This window comes from Lampris incognitus, chromosome 14 (assembly GCF_029633865.1).
Source record: "Lampris incognitus isolate fLamInc1 chromosome 14, fLamInc1.hap2, whole genome shotgun sequence".
In the NCBI taxonomy this organism is placed as follows: Eukaryota; Metazoa; Chordata; class Actinopteri; order Lampriformes; family Lampridae; genus Lampris; species Lampris incognitus.
This window is the reverse complement of record NC_079224.1, coordinates 48,160,060-48,180,461: the sequence shown is the minus strand read 5'-3', so window position 1 is coordinate 48,180,461 and position 20,402 is coordinate 48,160,060. Positions and strand designations below refer to the sequence as shown.

The window sequence follows — 20,402 nt, the reverse complement described above, 5'->3', positions numbered from 1 at the left end:
CGACCAAGCCGGAGGTAACGCGGGGATTCAAACCGGCGATCCCCGTATTGGTAGGCAACAGAATAGACCGCCACGCTACCCGGACACGAATCTACATTCATTTTAAGCAGCCATAATATCATTACAGTGTGATTCACCGTTTGTTGTCTGTACGATACAGTGAAGTGGGGTACGATGTCATTCCATACAGTCGGGTGCAATAGTAATAATAATAATAACCATAATAGTAATAATCATAATAGTAATAGTAATAATAATAGTAATAATAATCATAATAGTAATAATAGTAATAGTAATAATGATAATAATCATAATAGTAATAGTAATAATGATGATAATAATAATCATAATAGTAATAATGATAATGATAATAATAACAGTAGTAATAGTAATAATGATAATAATCGTAATAATAATAGTAATACTAATAATGATAATAATAATAACAGTAATAATAGTAATAGTAATAATGATAATAATAGTAATATAATAATAATAGTAATAGTACTAATGATAATAATAGTAATATAATAATAATCATAATAGTAATAATGATGATAATAATAATAGTAATAGTAATAATGATAATAATAGTAATAATGATGATAATAATAATAGTAATAGTACTAATGATAATAATAGTAATATAATAATAATCATAATAGTAATAGTACTAATGATAATAATAGTAATAGTAATAATCATCATAATAGTAATAATGATGATAATAATAATAGTAATAGTAATAATGATAATAATAGTAATAATGATGATAATAATAGTAATAGTACTAATGATAATAATAGTAATATAATAACAATAGTAATAGTACTAATGATAATAATAGTAATATAATAATAATAGTAATAGTACTAATGATAATAATAGTAATATAATAATAATCATAATAGTAATAGTAATAATGATGATAATAATAATAGTAATAATGATAATAATAACCAGTTCCGTGTGGATTCCATGCATACTACAGCTCTTGTCCCAGCAGGTGTACGTCTATAAACATCTCGTCATCTCAGCAGTGAGAGCGGGAGTGAAGGATGTGTTAACATCTGATCTGGGATCACATCTGTTGGCAGTAAAACAGGAAACGCGCTGCAGCTCTTGCAGGAGCTAAAGATAGCCAGGCTGGTGATGGAGTGAGTGTTTGGTGGTGCAGCATGAGGGGGTCATGATGACCGGCAGAGAGACACACAAGCATGCTGAGAGACACAACTTTGGAAAGAAACGGACCAACCGCACACTGTGAAAGGAGCGGCGGGTGGCGGGTGGCGGCGGCGGTGGCGAGCTGCTGCAGGTCATCCGGGCTGCCTGGACTCCCTGCAACCTGCTCTGGTTTGTTTCTCTTCACTGCACACGTCTGCCAAGTTGTCTGAAGCAATAGAGATGTTTCTTTAAGCAGTGAAGGAGAAATCGTGTTACATTTTGTGTTCAGTTCGTGTCCGGGTGGCGAGGCGGTCTGTTCCATTGCCTACCAACACGGGGACCGCCGGTTCGAATCCCCGTGTTGCCTCCGGCTTGGTCGGGCGTCCCTACAGACACAATTGGCCGTGTCTGCGGGTGGGAAGCCGGATGTGGGTATGTGTCCTGGTCGCTGCACTAGCGCCTCCTCTGGTCGGTCGGGGCGCCTGTTCAGGGGGAGGAGGGGTAACTGGGGGGAATAGCGTGATCCTCACACATGCTACTTCCCCCCGGGGAAACTCCTCGTCGTCAGGTGAAAAGAAGCGGCTGGCGACTCCACATGTATGGGAGGAGGCATGTGGTAGTCTGCAGCCCTCCTGGATCAGCAGAGGGGGTGGAGCAGAGACAGGGACGGCTGGGAGGAGTGGGGTAATAGGCCAAGTACAACTGGGGGGAGGAGGGGGAAACATTTGTTTTCGATTCAAATGCATGTGAGGAGCGAGAACATGGGCCACATCTGGTTGTGAGGAATTTCTGTCGCTTCCCTCTGCCCTTTGGTGTTGCTGAACTTTTATTTTCTTTTTTTGGATTATTTTCCCCCTTTTTCTCCCCAATTGCATCCAGCCATTAACAAAATAAATCAATAAACTAATACAACCCAAAACATTACTAAACTCTAAACTAAATCCCCCCATGATGTGGCCGGCACTTGGTTTGGCCCAATTGGCCACTTGCTCCATAAAAGGGCTGTGTTTCCAGGGGCGGATGCTTTGGCCCAAGCCTCACAGGTAGCCCCTCGGCAGCAACAGCGCCCTCTGCCATTTAGATCAGTTGTGAGGCCACAGGTGTGGCCATCACAGGGACGTAGCACGTGGAAGGATCACGCTATTCCCCCCAGTTCCCCCGCCCCCCTGAACAGGCGCCCCGACCCACCAGAGGAGGCGCTAGTGCAGCGACCAGGACACATTCCCACATCTGGCTTCCCACCCGCAGACACGGCCAATTGTGTCTGTAGGGACGCCCGACCAAGCCGGAGGTAACACGGGGATTCGAACCGGCGATCCCCAAGTTGGTAGGCAACGGAATAGACCGCCACACCACCCAGACGCCCTGGTGTTGTTGACCTTTGACCGGCGGATTCAGGTGACATAAACACGCTTGTTGCCGCTGTTTGTGCTATACACTTGATGTCACATATTACTTACCACATACTACATACGTGTACTGTCTCCCAGCATACTACTAGTATGTCAGCAAAAAGTATGACTGCTGTTGGGACATACTACTTCATAGAGACGCACCCCCCCCTGTCGGCTCTACGCTGGTTAGTGACGATAGGCTGCACATCTTTTAAATGTAAACATAAACTGATTTTAACCACTTTCTGCTGGGCACCCTGAAAAGTACTTTCTGCTGGGCACCCTGAAAAGTACTTTCTGCTGGGCGTAGTGAAAAGTACTTTCTGCTGGGCATAGTGAAAAGTACTTTCTGCTGGGCGTAGTGAAAAGTACTTTCTGCTGGGTGTAGTGAAAAGTACTTTCTGCTGGGCACCCTGAAAAGTACTTTCTGCTGGGCGTAGTGAAAAGTACTTTCTGCTGGGTGTAGTGAAAAGTACTTTCTGCTGGGCACCCTGAAAAGTACTTTCTGCTGGGCGTAGTGAAAAGTACTTTCTGCTGGGCGTAGTGAAAAGTACTTTCTGCTGGGCATAGTGAAAAGTACTTTCTGCTGGGCATAGTGAAAAGTACTTTCTGCTGGGCGTAGTGAAAAGTACTTTCTGCTGGGCGTAGTGAAAAGTACTTTCTGCTGGGCGTAGTGAAAAGTACTTTCTGCTGGGCGCCGTGAAAAGTACTTTCTGCTGGGCGTAGTGAAAAGTACTTTCTGCTGGGCGTAGTGAAAAGTACTTTCTGCTGGGCATAGTGAAAAGTACTTTCTGCTGGGTGTAGGGAAAAGTACTTTCTGCTGGGCGTAGTGAAAAGTACTTTCTGCTGGGCATAGTGAAAAGTACTTTCTGCTGGGCGCCGTGAAAAGTACTTTCTGCTGGGCGTAGTGAAAAGTACTTTCTGCTGGGCGTAGTGAAAAGTACTTTCTGCTGGGCATAGTGAAAAGTACTTTCTGCTGGGCGCCGTGAAAAGTACTTTCTGCTGGGCGTAGTGAAAAGTACTTTCTGCTGGGCGTAGTGAAAAGTACTTTCTGCTGGGCATAGTGAAAAGTACTTTCTGCTGGGCGCCGTGAAAAGTACTTTCTGCTGGGCGTAGTGAAAAGTACTTTCTGCTGGGCGTAGTGAAAAGTACTTTCTGCTGGGCGTAGTGAAAAGTACTTTCTGCTGGGCATAGTGAAAAGTACTTTCTGCTGGGCGCCGTGAAAAGTACTTTCTGCTGGGCGTAGTGAAAAGTACTTTCTGCTGGGCGTAGTGAAAGGTACTTTCTGCTGGGCACCCTGAAAAGTACTTTCTGCTGGGCACCCTGAAAAGTACTTTTTGCTGGGCGTAGTGAAAAGTACTTTCTGCTGGGCATAGTGAAAAGTACTTTCTGCTGGGTGTAGTGAAAAGTACTTTCTGCTGGGTGTAGTGAAAAGTACTTTCTGCTGGGCATAGTGAGAAGTACTTTTTGCTGGGCGTAGTGAAAAGTACTTTCCCCTGGGCGTAGTGGAAAGTACTTTCTGTTGGGCATAGTGAAAAGTACTACCATACTGACCCGAATATCAGACTACTACTACTTTCGGCTGCTCCCGTTAGGGGGCGCCACAGCGGATCATCCCTTTCCATTTCTTCCTGTCTTCTGCGTCTTCCTCTGTCCCACCAGCCACCTGCATGTCTTCCCTCACCACATCCATAAACCTCCTCTTTGGCCTTCCTCTTCTCCTCTTCCCTGGCAGCTCCATATTCAGCATCCATCTCCCAGTATACCCAGCATCTCTCCTCCACACATGTCCAAACCATCTCAGTCTTGCCTCTCTTGCTTTGTCTCCAAACCGTCCAACCTGAGCGGTCCCTCTAATATAATCGTTCCTAATCCTGTCCTTCTTCATTACTCCCAGTGAAAATCTTAGCATCTTCAACTCTGCCACCTCCAGCTCCGCCTCCGTCTTTTCGTCAGTGCCACTGTCTCCAAACCATATAACATAGCTGGTCTCACAACCATCTTGTAAACTTTCCCTTTAACTCTTGCTGATACCCTTCTGTCGCAAATCACTCCTGACACTCTTCTCCACCCACTCCAACCTGCCTGCACTCTCTTTTTCACCTCTCTACTGCACTCCCCGTTACTTTGGACAGTTGACCCCAAGTATTTAAACTCAGATGCCTTCGTCACCTCCACTCCTTGCATCCTGACCATTCCACTGTCCTCCCTCTCATTCACGCATAGGTATTCCGTCTTGCTCCTACTGACTTTCATTCCTCTTCTCTCCAGTGCATACCTCCACCTCTCCAGGCTCTCCTCGACCTGCACCCTACTCTCGCTACAGATCACAATGTCATCCGCGAACATCATCGTCCATGGAGACTCCTGCCTGATCTTGTCCGTCAACCTGTCCATCACCATTGCAAACAAGAAAGGGCTAAGAGCCGATCCTTGATGTAATCCCACCTCCACCTTGAACCCATCTGTCATTCCAACCGCACACCTCACCATTGTCACACTTCCCTCATACGTATCCTGCACCACTCCTACATACTTCTCTGCAACTCCTGACTTCCTCATACAATACCACACCTCCTCTCTCGGCACTCTGTCATAAGCTTTCTCTAAATCTACAAAGACACAATGCTACTCTTTCTGGCCTTCTCTATACTTCTCAATCAACATTCTCAAAGCAAACATCACATCTGTGGTGCTCTTTCGTGGCATGAAACCATACTGCTGCTCGCTGATCATCACCTCTCCTCTTAACCTAGCTTCTATTACTCTTTCCCAAATCTTCATGCTGTGGCTGATCAACTTTATACCTCTGTAGTTGTTACAGTTCTGCACATCGCCCTTGTTCTTGAAAATCGGTACCAGTATGCTTCTTCTCCACTCCTCAGGCATCCTCTCACTTTCCAGGATTGTGTTAAACAATCTAGTTAAAAACCCCACTGCCATCTCTCCTAAACACCTCCATGCCTCCACAGGTATGTCATCAGGACCAACTGCCTTTCCATTCTTCATCCTCTTCATAGCTGCCCTCACTTCCTCCTTGCTAATCCGCTGAACTTCCTGATTCACTATCCCTACATCATCCAACCTTCTCTCTCTCTCATTTTCTTCATTCATCAGCCCCTCAAAGTACTCCTTCCACCTTCTTAGCACACTCTCCTCGCTTGTCAGCACATTTCCATCTCTATCCTTGATCGCCCTAACTTGCTGCACATCCTTTGCAGCTTGGTCCCTCTGTCTAGCCAATCGGTACAAGTCCTTTTCTCCTTCCTTAGTGTCTAACCTGTCATACAACTCACCATACGCCTTTTCCTTTGCCTTTGCCACCTCTCTCTTTGCTTTACGCTGCATCTCCTTGTACTCCTGTCTACTTTCTTCATCTCTCTGACTATCCCACTTCTTCTTTGCCAACCTTTTCCTCTGTATACTTTGCTGTACTTCCTCATTCCACCACCAAGTCTCCTTGTCTTCCTTCCTCTGTCCTGATGACACACCAAGTACCTTCCTAGCTGTCTCCCTCACTATTTCTGCAGTGGTTTTCCAGCCATCTGGCAACTCTTCACTACCACCCAGTGCCTGTCTTACCTCCTGCCTGAACTCCACACAACAGTCTTCCTTCTTCAACTTCCACCATTTGATCTTCGGCTGTGTCTTCACTCGCTTCCTCTTCTTGGTCTCCAAAGTCATCCTACAGACCACCATCCGATGCTGCCTAGCTACGTTCTCCCCTGTCACCACCTTGCAGTCTCCAATCCCTTTTAGATGGCGCCTTCTACATAAGATATAGTCCACCTGTGTGCACTTTCCTCCACTCTTGTATGTCACCCTGTGTTCCTCCCTCTTCTTGAAATATGTATTCACCACAGCCATTTCCATCCTTTTCGCAAAATCGACCACCATCTGTCCTTCCACATTTCTCTTCTTGACTCCATACTTTCCCATCACCTCCTCATCACCTCTGTTCCCTTCACCAACATGTCCATTGAAGTCCGCTCCAATCACCACTCTCTCCTCCTTGGGTACCCTCTCCACCATGTCGTCCAACTCATTCCAGAATTCTTCTTTCTCTTACATCTCACACCCAACTTGCGGAGCATATGTGCTGATAACATTCAGCAATAAACCTTCAATTTCCAGCTTCATACTCATCACTCTGTCTGACACTCTCTTCACCTCCAGCACGCCCTTGACATACTCTTCCTTCAGAATGACCCCTACCCCATTTCTCCTCCCATTCACACCATGGTAGAAGAGTTTGAACCCACCTCCGATACTCCTGGCCTTACTCCCCTTCCACCTGGTCTCTTGCACACACAGTATGCCTACCTTTCTTCTTTCCATCATGTCAGCCAGCTCTCTCTCTCCCTTTACCAGTCATAGTGCCAACATTCAAAGTTCCAACTCTCACCTCCACATGCCTACCCTTCCTCCTCTCTAGCTGCCTCTGGACATGCTTTCCTCCTCTCCTTCTCCTTCGCCCAACTGTAGCATAGTTTCCACCAACACCCTGCTGGTTAATAGTACCGGTGGCGGTCGTTGGTAACCCGGGCCTCGACCGATCCGGTATGTAAGTCTTATTTATGATCCGCATATTTCATTTGGCAAAGATTTTACGCCGGATGCCCCTCCTGACGCAACCCTCCCCATTTGTCCGGGCTTGGGACCGGCACTAAGGATGCACTGGCTTGTGCATCCTCAGTGGCTGGGTTTCCCGAATATCAGACTACCTGATTATAAAATGACCCCCCCCCCCGTTTCAATTGAAAATGAAAACACACTGAATAAAACAAGATAGGCTGTTTTTGTTTTTAACATTTTATAACGTCTTTTAAATAAAACCATGTTTTCAACATCTTTGAGATGAAATTGTCACATTCAAATTAAATAAAATGTAGTCACATTTTCAAACGAAAGACCTATGGTACCAAGACAGCCCAGCCATGTCCAGAGCTTCAGCATCTCAGGGCGACTCTCATCCACACCTGGTGCCTTGCCACCGAGGAGCTTTTGAACTACCCCAGAGACCTCTGCCGGGGATATAGGTGGGGCTTCCCCTGAGTCTTCAGACTCTACCTCCTCCACTGAGGACGTGTTAGCTGGGTTCAGGAGCTCCTCAACGTGTTCTTTCCACCGCTCGTACCTGAATACCATAAAAATGGAAATAAACTGTACTCTACACACACACACACCTATATATATATATATATTCTAATACCAATTAGGCTGTCCATCTCATAGTGAAAAAACAACCATGTAGCCTATCAACACAACATTTCAATAACTGCATTAACCATTGACGTGACGTCTAATTGTAGAAAAGTCTGAAACATCTGACAGAGAAAAAACAAGACTAGATTAAAACCTACTCCGGGGCATCCGGATAGCATGGCGGTCTAATCCTTTGCCTACCAAGATGGAGCTCGCCGGTTCGAATCCCCGTGTTACCTCCAGGGAGGAATGAAAGTCAGTAGAAGCAAGACAGAATACATATGCATGAATGAGAGGGAGGACAGTAGAATGATGAGGATCAAAGGAGTAGAGATGATGAAGGTGTATGAGTTTAAATACTTGGGGTCAACTGTCCAAAGCAACGGGGAGTGCAGGAGAGAGGTGAAGAAGAGGGTGCAGGCAGGTTGGAGTGGGTGGAGAAGAGTGTCAGGAGTGATTTGTGACAGAAGGGTACCAGCAAGAGTTAAAGGGAAGGTTTACAAGATGGTAGTGAGACCAGCTATGTTATATGGTTTGGAGACAGTGGCACTGATGAAAAGACAGGAGGAGGAGCTGGAGGTGGCAGAGATGAAGATGATAAGATTTTCACTGGGAGTGATGAAGAAGGACAGGATTAGGAAGGAGTATATTAGAGGGACAGCTCAGGTTGGACGGTTTGGAGACAAAGCAAGAGAGGCAAGATTGAGATGGTTTGGACATGTGTGGAGGAGAGATGCTGAGTATACTGGGAGAAGGATGCTGAATATGGAGCTGCCAGGGAAGAGGAGAAGAGGAAGGCCAAAGAGGAGGTTTATGGATGTGGTGAGGGAGGACATGCAGGTGGCTGGTGTGACAGAGGAAGATGCAGAGGACAGGAAGAGATGGAGACGGATGATCCGCTGTGACGTCCCCTAACGGGAGCAGTGGAAAGTAGTAGCAGCAGTAGTAGTAGTAGTAGTTGTAGTAGTAGTAGATATTATATGATATTTAGTAGTAATGTCATGCTTCAGGAAAGAAGAAATGCCTCTAATCCTGGATTATGTTTTGACATCAGAAACACTCGGTATAGAAAAGTTTCGAGTTGAAGAGAAGAAGCATCGACGGCGGTCTAACACGATGTCGGTGTACGTTGAAAACGTTGAGCCTCAATCACGTGTCTCCGTGTGTGTTGTAAAGATGCCGTATCCACTCAGAAACGTGTTGATCAGGGTCGGAGACGTACCTCGGCATGTTTGTCTAGATCAGACAAACATTACACAGGGGGTCCAGTTGTTTGGCGTCTGGTTTTGGTGCAGCTGTAACTTGATGACTGTTGTAACAGCTGTGATTGACCCCCACCCCACCCCACCCCACCCACCCAGCACTGCGGGTGTATTTCAGCACCAGACACCACGAGGTAGGACTGCATTTCTGACTGAATCTGAAGGTCTGTTCTGAAATACAACCCAGTCTGAATGGAACAGAATGAGCTCATTCACTGGAGCGTTATCTTCACTATCTACATGACCTTACTCATGTCTGCAGACTTCTCATTTTGTTAAACAGGGAATGAATCGTCTACAGTCCTTCAGAATCTGTCAGACTGTGAGTTTTAAGATGTCTTGTGAGTTTTTTGTTTTTGTTTTTTGAGTTTTTCACCGTGAATACCTCATGTTTAGCATTGGGCGTCCTTTCGAACGTTTTGATTCAGCTCGGATTTCCATTCCATTTAAATCTTGCCTTTATTGAATCTAGGATCTTTTTATTATTTTTGAGGAAGAAAGAAAGCAAAAATGACCCTTTGCTCTTTTATTGTCATTCAGAATCCAAATAATGACTTGCTAAGGTATATTGCTTAATTTTAGGTAAAAAATTGAGTAAAATAACGAACAATGAACTTCCAGAGAATAGAGTCAGTTCATCTGGACACAGCGATTATTGAGAGAAGCGTTTCATCACTCATCTAGGTGACCTCTTCAGTCCCAACTGACTGCAGGTGTCCCCACCCTTATAAACAATACAGTCGTATAACCACCGAAACCAACAATGGGTTTCATATGCAAATGACCCTGACCATTAACTAGAGTTACAGTGGTCGTGTGTACTGTTCACAGAGGATTGGGGAATAGTTGCAATCACAGCACTGTAAGATGGTGACAGATGTACTCTTAGGGCCCCGACACACCAAAGCAACTAGTGGTGACGAAGGCCGACTGTTGCATCACCTCATGTCGCCTGCCGTCTGGGCCAAAAAGTAGCAGTTGAACACACTGCAAAGACTACAGCTGACGGCCAACTAGCATGTATACGTTCTGCACTGATTTGCTAAGCTGAACAGCCAATCGGAGTGATCTCTCTCACTGACAGGCTCCGCCGATTTAACATGCTGAATCGGCCGAAAAGCTGCCGACAGGGGTCTGACTAGTGCTGACGGTGCGGGAAACACCGTGAAAACTGGGGTCACAGACGCTCTCTGATGGACCGGCATTGGCTGACGGCCAACCCTCGGCCTGGGGTGTCAGGGCCCGTAGACCTCCCCCTCGGTTCAAGAATGGTCGTTCCCTCTTCACATAGATGTCTGTCACCATCTCACAATGCTGCGATTGCAACTATTCCCAAATCCAAAGGAAGGAATGCTGTCTGGACCAGTAGCTTCATAAGCCTTAGCAGCTTTATAAGCCTTAACCCTTTTAAAAGTTTTACTCACATCAGCCTCTGTCCCCTGTAGATCGACTTCATCGTGTGGGCACTGTGCTGCTGTCACTGGGTCCAAGTTGTTAGCTTCAAAGTGGGCATAAAAGTTGTTAAGCTCATCCAGGAGAGAGGCGGAGGTGTTGATAACCACACTGGGTTTAGATTTATAATCGGCTGCGGCCCCCTCCACATGCGCTGCGAATCACAGCCACTGTAGTCCTTTTCCAGTTTGTCCCTATATTGTCTTTTAGCGGCTTTGATGGCTCTCCTTAAGTCATACCTGGATTTTTTTGGATCATTCCTTGCCCCCTTATTTAAAAGCAGTGGTACGCGCCATCAACCTCAGGCAAATGTCACTGTTAATCCAGGGCTTCTGGCTGGGGTAGGAGGGAATAGACCGTACAGGGATACAGTTATCCACACAGAATCTAGCATAGCCAGTGACCGATTCAGCATACTCATCCAAACTCGAGGCTGAATACTTGAAGACTGCCCAGTCTGTTGAATCAAAACATCCCTGAGGTTTGGATTCATGTTCCGTAGTCCAGCACTGTACTGTGGGCTGCACATACTTTACTTTCTGCTTGTAGGCAGGAAGCGAGAGCACTGACAAGTGATCGGATTTCCCAAAGTGAGGTTGTGGGACAGACCTGTAAGCTGTCTTGACCGTGGATTAAAAGTGGTCGAGGGTCTTATTGCCTCTGGTTGGGCAGGTGATATGTTGGTAAAATTTTGGTAGCACAGCCACAATTGAAATGGCCTCAGGGTGCAAGTTCTCCTGCGTGCTAATGACTCCATACAGTTCAACCAGCACCCCTGCTGCAGTAGCTTGTGACGGTATGTTGACAGCAGTTAACAACAAGCGGGGGAATGCCCTTGGGACATAGAATGGTATGCACCTTATTGTTGCTTGTTACAACTCGGTGAACAGGACTGAGAGACTATTTCCAGTGCACCATGTCGGTGTCAGTGAACCATCAATTGTTAACAAAGAAGCATACTCCAGTATGCCAGTAGTCGTCATGGAACAATCCATACGTTGCACAGAACAAACAACAAAACGAGAGTAGCTTGGAGCAAGTTGCCATAGTACAGCGCCATCTTCGATCTCATCATGTCACATATTACTACATACAGACAACACACTATACATATTACTACGTATAGACAATACACTATATATATATTTAAAAAAAAATCATTTTGATATGCTGTATTGGTACCCAAAGGGAAATTCTTTTCTGCATTTAACCCATCCTAGCTGTGTAGCTGTAGGAGTAGTGGGCAGCCGCCGTACAGCACCCGGGGACCAACTCCAGGTCTTCTTTCCATTGCCTTGGTCAGGGACACAGACAGGAGTATTAACCCTAACATGCATGTCTTGTTGATGGTGGGGGAAGCCGGAGCACCCGGAGAAAACCCACCGCAGACACGGGGAGAACATGCAAACTCCACACAGAGGACGACCTGGGATGACCCCAAGGTTGGACAACCCTGGGGTTTGAACCCAGGACCTTCTTGCTGTGAGGCGGCAGTGTTAACCACTGGGCCCCCGTGTCGCTGATATTACTACATATAGATAATACGCTATATATATATGTATGTATGTATGTGTGTGTGTGTGTGTGTGTATATATATATATATATATATATATATATATATATATATGTGTGTGTGTGTGTGTGTGTGTGTGTGTGTGTGTATATATATATATATATATATATGTGTGTGTGTATATATATATATATATACTATATATATATATATATAGTATGCATAGTAATAGTATAAAGCTACTCGAGAAAGCACATATCAGATGGTATGTGCTTTCCCGAAGTGGCTTTATTGACAGCTGATCATTGCTTATGGCATGAAACAGGCTTGTACTGTCTCATAAAGAATTTACTTGACTCACTGGATTTTATATATATATACGTATATAAAGAGAGAGAGAGAGAGAGTGTTTTTTTCCCCCGAAACCGTCAGTGGTGTTGATAAAAGTGCTCAACAAATGAGCGGAATATCAATATAGATGTAGGAAAAAAAGTTTTTTTCCTACATATATATAATATCTACATATAGACAATACACTATACATATCACTGCATATATAGATGGTACACTATACATATTAATACCAAGATGGTACACTATACACATTACTACATAGTCGGTACACCATACATATTACTACATATAGGCAGTGTACTATACATATTACGAAATATACGGTATATATTACTGCATATAGAAAGTACACTATACATTTTGCTGCATATAGACAGTATACTATACAAATTAGTACATATTGACAGTACACTACACATATCACTACATATAGTTGATTGTTATCGTTATTTGATGAAATTGGTGTCTGTGTCTAGCAGGGCCAATGACCAGCAATCTCGGTTTTATCCGAATTTAAAAGCAGAAAGTTTAGTGACATCCAATTTTTCACAGTGGCCAAGTAGGCCTCTAAATAATTAATTTGCGTATGATCATCAGCCCTTATGGCACATACAGCTGAGTATCATCAGGATAGCGATGAAAATGTATTCCATAACTGCATATAATTTGACCAAGAGGTGAAATATAAAGAGAGAAAAGTAGATGGCCAAGAACTGAGCCCTGAGGTACACCATATTTAACGTCAGAATTTTGATGTAATATTACTATAGCAGACATAATGTGTTCTTCCAGATAAGTAAGATTTAAGCCAGGAGATGGTTAAGCCAGAGACACCAAAATTACGATTTTATCTGTCTAATAGTATACAGTATATAGTATATAGGGGCAGTGGTTAGTGTGGTCGCCTCACAGCAAGAAGGTCCTGGGTTTGAGCTCCGGGGTAGTCCAACCTTGGGGGGTCATCCCGGGTCATCCTCTGTGAGGAGTTTGCATGTTCTTCCCATGTCTGCGTGGGTTTCCTCCGGGTGCTCTGGTTTCCTCCCACAGTCCAAAGATATGCAGGTCAGGTGAATCGGCCATACTAAATTGTCCCTAGGGTGTGTGTGTGTGTGTGTGTGTGCGCGCGCCCTGTGATGGACTGGCGGCTTGTCCAGGGTGTCTCCCCGCCTGCCGCCCAATGGCTGCTGGGATAGGCTCCAGCATCCCCGTGACCCTGAGTAAGGATAAGTGGTTTGGATGATGGATGAATGAATAATAGTATACAGTGATCAGTGGTGTCAAAGGCTGCACTGAGATTGAAAAGGTTCCTATAGATGGTTTTCTTCTATATGGGTCGAAAGTTGTTGATACACAACACTCTCTAGTACTTTAGAAAAGAATGGAAGATTAGAGACTGGTTGATATTAATTAATAGACCCAGGATCGAGGTGCGGTTTTTTATTAAGTAGAGGTTTAACCACAGCTGTCTTAAAACTACTGGGAACAATGCCAGTAGTAAGTGATAAATTAACAATATCTAGCATTGTAGGTCCCAGAAAAGGCCAGAGGTCTTTAAAAAGTTTTGCTGGTAAGGGGTCAAGTAGGCAAGCAGTTGGTTTAGTAGCTGACACGAACTTAGTCAGAGTATCTAGAGAGATAGTCTCAAAAGCTGTAATAACTGGGACTGTCAGTGACTCATTGTATAGATATGAATTTGGTAAGACAGGATCTGCAGGAGTAGCTGGAGTTGGAGAAGTAATTTTGTTTAAGATCTCATCAACCTTATTGCAGAAAAAGTCTAGAAATTAATGGGCCGTGAATGGTGAGCAGCTAATAGACGGCTGCTTTTTAGTAAGTTTAGATACAGTGTCAAAGAGAAATCTGGGGTTATGTTTATTAATATTGATTTAGTGAGAGAGATACGCTGTTTTTGCAGCACATAAAGCACTCTTGTATTTCAATAAACATTCGTGCCACAATAGGTAAAAAACTTCCAATTTTGATTTTCCCCATTTATGTTCCAGTCTCCTGCAGGCCCGCTTAACAGCATGTGTCTCATCATTAAACCAGGGTGTAGGCCTCTTTAGTCGCTTGGTTCTGGTAGTGAGAGGTGCAACTGAATCGAGGAGACTAGAGAGGGCCACATTTAAGTCACTAGTGACATTTTCAACAGTCAGTCACTACAGTGGAAGGAGCCAAGACTTCAGGCAACTGCTGGCCAAATGCAGCTACAGTGGAGGGACCAATGTGGCGAGTGGCAATTACATCTGTGCTGACATTAACTGGACAGGTCAATGAAGCTTCAAATTTGATGAGAAAATGATCTGACACAGCAGATGTGGTTGGTAAGACATTCAGATCAGAAACAGCTATTCCTTTAGATTGAACAAACTGAGTGATCTCAAAACTATCAACTAGTGCCAGAAAGGCTTTACTTACAGGATCAGCAGCCTTATTCAGATGAATACTGAAATCACCTAGAATTACAATCTCATCAGAATGAGTAACAAGACATTTTACTACATAGATGATACATATTACTACATATAGACAGTATCTATATGTAGTAATATGTATCTTCTTTGTAGTAAAATGTATAATATACTGTCTATATGTAGCGATCTCTATCATCTATATGTAGTAAAATGTACTGCCTCTGTGTAATGATATGTAGTGATATCAAAAAGACATGCATGTTAGGGTTAATACTCCTGCCTTTGCCCCTGAGCAAGGCAGTGGAAAGAAAAACTTGAGTTGGTCCCCGGGCGCTGCAGCTGCCCACTGCTCCTATACAATAGGATGGTTAAATGCAGAGAACACATTCATTGTAAGAATACAATTAGTTCTGAGAATTCGATAATGAATAAAGTGGCTTTCATTCATTTCATACTGTCTATATTTAGTAATTTTTACAGTGTACCAACACAGGGATTGCTGGTTCGAATCCCCGTGTTACCTCCGGCTTGGTCAGGCGTCCCTACAGACACAATTGGCCGTGTCTACGGGTGGGAAGCTGGATGTGGGTATGTGTCCTGGTCGCTGCACTAGCGCCTTCTCTGGTTGGTTGGGGCGCCTGTTCAGGGGGGAGGGGGAACTGGGAGGAATAGCGTGATCCCCCCACGCGCTACGTCCCCCCACTGGTGAAACTCCTCACTGTCAGGTGAAAAGAAGCGGCTGGTGACTCCACATGTTTAGGAGGAGGAGGCATGTGTTAGTCTGCAGCCCTCCCCGGATCGGCAGAGGGGGTGGAGCAGAGACCGGGACGGCTCGGAAGAGTGGGGTAGTTGGCCAAGTACAATTGGGAGAAAAAAGAGGGGGGAAACCCCCCGCCCCCAAAAAAATGTAAGAACTAGTTAACCCAATCGTTGTTGCATTGATATTTTAAAGCAAGTGCTGGCTTAGTGTGTACCCTTTCCTAAATGTAAGGGGTATGTGGACAGTGGTGGGAAGGTTCGGGGTGGGGCGACAGAAAGTTTCCCTTATTTTCAAATCCCAATATTGACCAGTATGTATTACTACATATAGACAGTACACTATACATATCACTCTAGATATAAACAAAGCAGGTTCTATTTGAAATCCAACAAGGAACAAACTTTTCCTGAAGATTTTGCTTCTTCTATTAAAATGTTTACTATTTTCAACCAAAGCAGAAATGCCAAATAAAATTATAAGTTCCAGTGTCTTTGACAAGCCAAACCTTTACCATTATTAGTTTTGGAAACTGAAATTTGAAAAATATAAATTCATAAATTGTATTGACGTTGCGTTGTTCTTGCATACAGATCGGTAAAGGTGATGTTCTTCTTTTCTTCCGCTTCTGTGGCAGATATCCAGGAATTTTACGAAGTGACCTTATTGGACAGTCAGAAATGCGGCGAGTCTTCCAGGGGCGTGGAGCCCATGCCCCCGGTCAACCTGTGGGACTTCTCCAGCCTTCAAAGCACAACGGTGACCTCTGACACCCTGCCCAGCCTTAGCACCAGCATCGAGGTAAGGCCCGGCTGACGACAGCTTCAAACTCGAGGAGATGTGTTTTACCGCCACAGTGGGAGGAACAAGTTCCTCTCAGAAGTATCACTGGTTATTATGAAGTTGGTCTGGCGAACTGGGTTTTCATTACTGGAAAAAATTAATAATGATGATAATGATGATGATGATGATGATGGATCTTCTATAGACTTGACATACAGCTATGTGTGCTATGTTGGAAATGACAGAACCATGTGCATCCACTGGTTTCCTCCCCGGGTTCTGATGTGGTGAAGTTCTGTCACAGTTCTGTCAGCTATAGATAATCCAGAACCTCGTATGTTCTGTTTGGTTTTCCACCTCCTGTCTCTTCAGAAGAATGCCTGAAATCTGGAGATGAATTTAATCGTGATCTTTCAGTTTTTCTTCTTCTAAACATACAAGTTTTCCGGCTCTCCAAGACTTCGTGCTGCTTCTGAAACCATTTTCCAAAACTCATAGCAGCACCTATAACAAAACAGCCTTGAGACTTTTCCAGCACGACGGGTCGCTTATTAAGATTTGTTGCTTAACGTTGTTATGAGCACTTCTCCGGAGTCGGCTTTCAGTACAAGTCAAGTCTCTGTTAAGCAGATGCAGCGTTTTGGAGTGTGTGTCATCGCTGTCAAGTCAATAACCCTCATCTGCCAAAAGTCTGTTCCACAGGAATCTAGGTGGACTTCTAGAGGCCCATTCATTATAGAAATTATTGTTGAAGAAAAGTCTCAGAAGGAGCCAATTTATCGTGTTTTATGTAATACGTGATGGAGTTGGTCAGCGTCCTGAGATAGGGTTAGGAGAGGTGAAGTGAGGGGAAAGAAGAGTACTTCGAGGCAACGCTAAATGACAGAGGCTAGATAAGTCATAGCATAAACGGAGTCTGCCACACATAGCTCTTCCAAGAGTCACACATCTTAGTATATATCAAAACATGTTTTACATCTAATAAAACAAGCTGAAGCTGTTTGGTTTTCACTGGACGTGATTGTTGTACTGTTTTTTCCCCTCTGTTGACACTACAGGACATCGCGCAGAAGAAATGCGACAAACTTACGGCCGCTTTAAGGCGTTCTTGACATGTGACTTGTTTGGGTCAGAGTGTACGGGGAGAAGTTAAAATGGCCGGCCTCGTATCTGTCATTACTGCCACAGTATGCTCTTTCTCCCCCTGCTTCCTCCATGTGACAGAACGGAGGACTGCCAGGCCCGGCGGCCCGCTCTTCTGTCAGCCTGCTAAATGGGCGGTCACATTACCTGCGGTGAAACCGAAATCACTCCGCTGCCCGCGGCGAATCGGGACGTGGCAGGATATGACCTTTTGCTACAGGAAGAGCTTCTGGTCGTGCTCTGTAGACAGCAGAGAGAAGTAACACTGTCTGTGTGTGCGTTAGCTACAGTATATAGCTAGCTGCTTAGCTTTTAGAAATTTGCCCCAGCTGCAACATAGCTGAGAGGCTAACCAGCTAGCCATAGTGGCACATGCTAAAATGCAGATAAAACAATGAATACGCATACCATCTGCTCTTGTTTCCTGTGACAGCAAACCATGCGGCCCCTCCTTTGTTTTACATTTTGTAACAAACTGGATGTCTGGGTGGCGTAGCGGTCTACTCTGTTGCCTACTAACACGGGGATCGCCGGTTCGAATCCCTGTGTTACCTCCAGCTTGGTCAGGCATCCCTAAAGACACAATTGGCCATGTCTGCGGGTGGGAAGCCGGATATGTTTTCTGGTCGCTGCACTAGTGCCTCCTCTGGTCGGTCGGGGCACCTGTTCAGGTGGGAGGGGGAACTGGGGGGAATAGCGTGATCCCCCCACGCGCTACGTCCCCCTGGTGAAACTCCTCACTGTCAGGTGAAAAGAAGCGGCTGGTGACTCCACATGTATGGGAGGAGACATGTGGTAGTCTGCAGCCCTCCTGGATCAGCAGAGGGGGTGGAGCAGAGACCGGGATGGCTCGGAAGATTGGGGTAATTGGCCAAGTACAATTGGGGAGAAAAAAACATAACAAATGTATACAACCGCCAAAATTAGAGACTGCGCCATGTTTGGTTTTCCCTGTAGCGATGCTGAGGATTACTATCAGTCAAGTGTGTTTATGTCATACAAGTTGGTGGGTCAGACTTCACCAAGGGGGAACCATAGAGCGAAGAGACGGAATTCTTTGCAGACGGATGCGGATACCTTTTCCTGCCCTCCACTCCGCATGTGTTTGTATTGAAGCCGATGGAAGTGTGACCGCCCTTGAACACTTTTGATGAGCAGTGGACCTTCCTCTGCCTCAAAAGTCCCGTCTCCACCCGAGTTCTCCTGCTTCACCATTTTTCTTATTTTACCTCAGTTGGCTTTGGTCACTGCATTCCCACTCAGCTTCATTTAAGTACATTTGATCCATCGCTCACCCACTATGAGCCTCAGTGCCTGGATCAGGGGCACTATGTCAGGTCTCACAGCTGGCGTGGGGATTTAAACCCTCAACGTGTCTGCTGGAGGACGGTCTCTGAGGCTGACGGGGTCTGTACCAGCAGCTGGTTCTGGTTAAGTCGATATTCGGTCTTTGTTGGTAGGAGTTAATGTCAGACACAGGGACTGCTCACTGTTAACATATGCAGACTGCAGACGACCGGTCGCTTCAGCTGCTCATCAGTGTGTGTGGATGTGTTTGTGCATGCATGGTTTTGTTTGTTTGTGTGTGTGTGTGTGTGTGTGTGTGTGCGTGCGCGCGCGCGCGCGTGCGTACGAGAGAGAGAGAGCGAGACCGGACGAACAGCGCCACTATGCCATTAGAACCCATATTGTGGTGAGAGGGGGTATTACACCTGAACGGGCACTGACCTAGTCTTGAGTGAATGGCTGGTTATCAAGAGCATTGAATTTAAGGATGTTGTTGTTAGGGGCTTTCACCTCGGGGGGGGGGGGGTGGCGCTACTATATTCTTTAGCTTTGTCAAATGACTGAAGTAGAGGCTGCTGACAGGTTTTCGCTGGCGCCGTTTTTTCTTGCCTACTTTCCAGAAAGGCTTTGTGGTGTTCGGGATGGCAGCTGTAAAGGTGCATGAGTAAAGTGGCAGTGTTGGAGGAGTGTGGCGTCACCCGTCCTCACGTCACTGCTGCTTGCCTCCATACAGCTGACATGCTGAAGCTTGCCGCTGGCGCTCACAATAAACATTTAGCGTCGTCGTCGAGGCGTAGTTGACGCGTCACCTTATCGGCCGCACATCGGCAGAGGTGTCGATATCGGCCGATACTGATGCGGCGCTGACGTCATCGTGCATCCCTAACTGAAAACCAAACAGCTGAGTGTAGTCTGGGCCAACACCCGCCGCTCACGTACTGCCGGGGATGTGACACACGGGTCGAGGCTGGACACGGCTGTGTTTGACGTGGCGGGTGGTTCGATACGGGCCGTTTCTGTTTGGTCTTCATTCCATCTTCATCGGCTGTGTCCCTGCTGGAGGAAGAGCATATCTGTGATGTCACTTCCCCTTTGTCTTCCGCTGCCCGGATCGTGTTTCCGTTGGATAACAGCGGTCAGCTCTCTCCCACTAACCACGCCTGCTCTGTGTGTGGTTTGTTTTAAGTTACTGGGACAGCCACAGGGGTGGAGTTTAGCACATCAGCTGATACCGTCAGGCTAATGGTCAGACAGAGAGACGTATGAACCTGCTGGTGTGTCTAAACCTCCTGCACGCTGCTCTGCCGTCCTGTGGGGGGCGAACGCCACAGGACGAGAGCAGACCATGAAGCTGTGTGCCGGTGTGGCGGGGACAAGGAGGTGTGTTTGATTTGAATGCCTTTTCTCTTTCTCTTCCCTCGTAAATGCACACGCTCCCTCATAGGAGTCCCCCCTTCTAAATGAAATCCTGCTCACGCTGGCCCAGGCCAGAGCCGCCCCCTGCCCACCTGGACAGGTAAGTACAACATGCGTGATGGCTGAGTGGGCGGTAGATGGCTTCTTCTTCTTCTTCTTCTTCTTTTTGTTTTTTGTTGTTATCTGCATGCCCCATCAATCTCCCATCTGCTTCCAGCCATAGATGGGGTCTGGTGGGGTGGAGTCATCGGGTTTGG

At 45.7% G+C, this 20,402-nt stretch overlaps 1 protein-coding gene across 6 annotated transcripts in view; it reads left to right on the top strand.

The window, feature by feature from the left end:
- Positions 1-20,402, top strand: part of dlg1b (discs large MAGUK scaffold protein 1b) — a 189,056-nt gene that overhangs the window by 25,937 nt on the left and 142,717 nt on the right. For all 6 annotated transcript variants that reach the window (XM_056293198.1, XM_056293194.1, XM_056293196.1 and 3 more), the window contains exon 3: positions 16,154-16,317. In XM_056293198.1, coding sequence (XP_056149173.1) covers positions 16,154-16,317 — 164 coding nt within the window. The remainder of the gene's footprint in view (positions 1-16,153; positions 16,318-20,402) is intronic.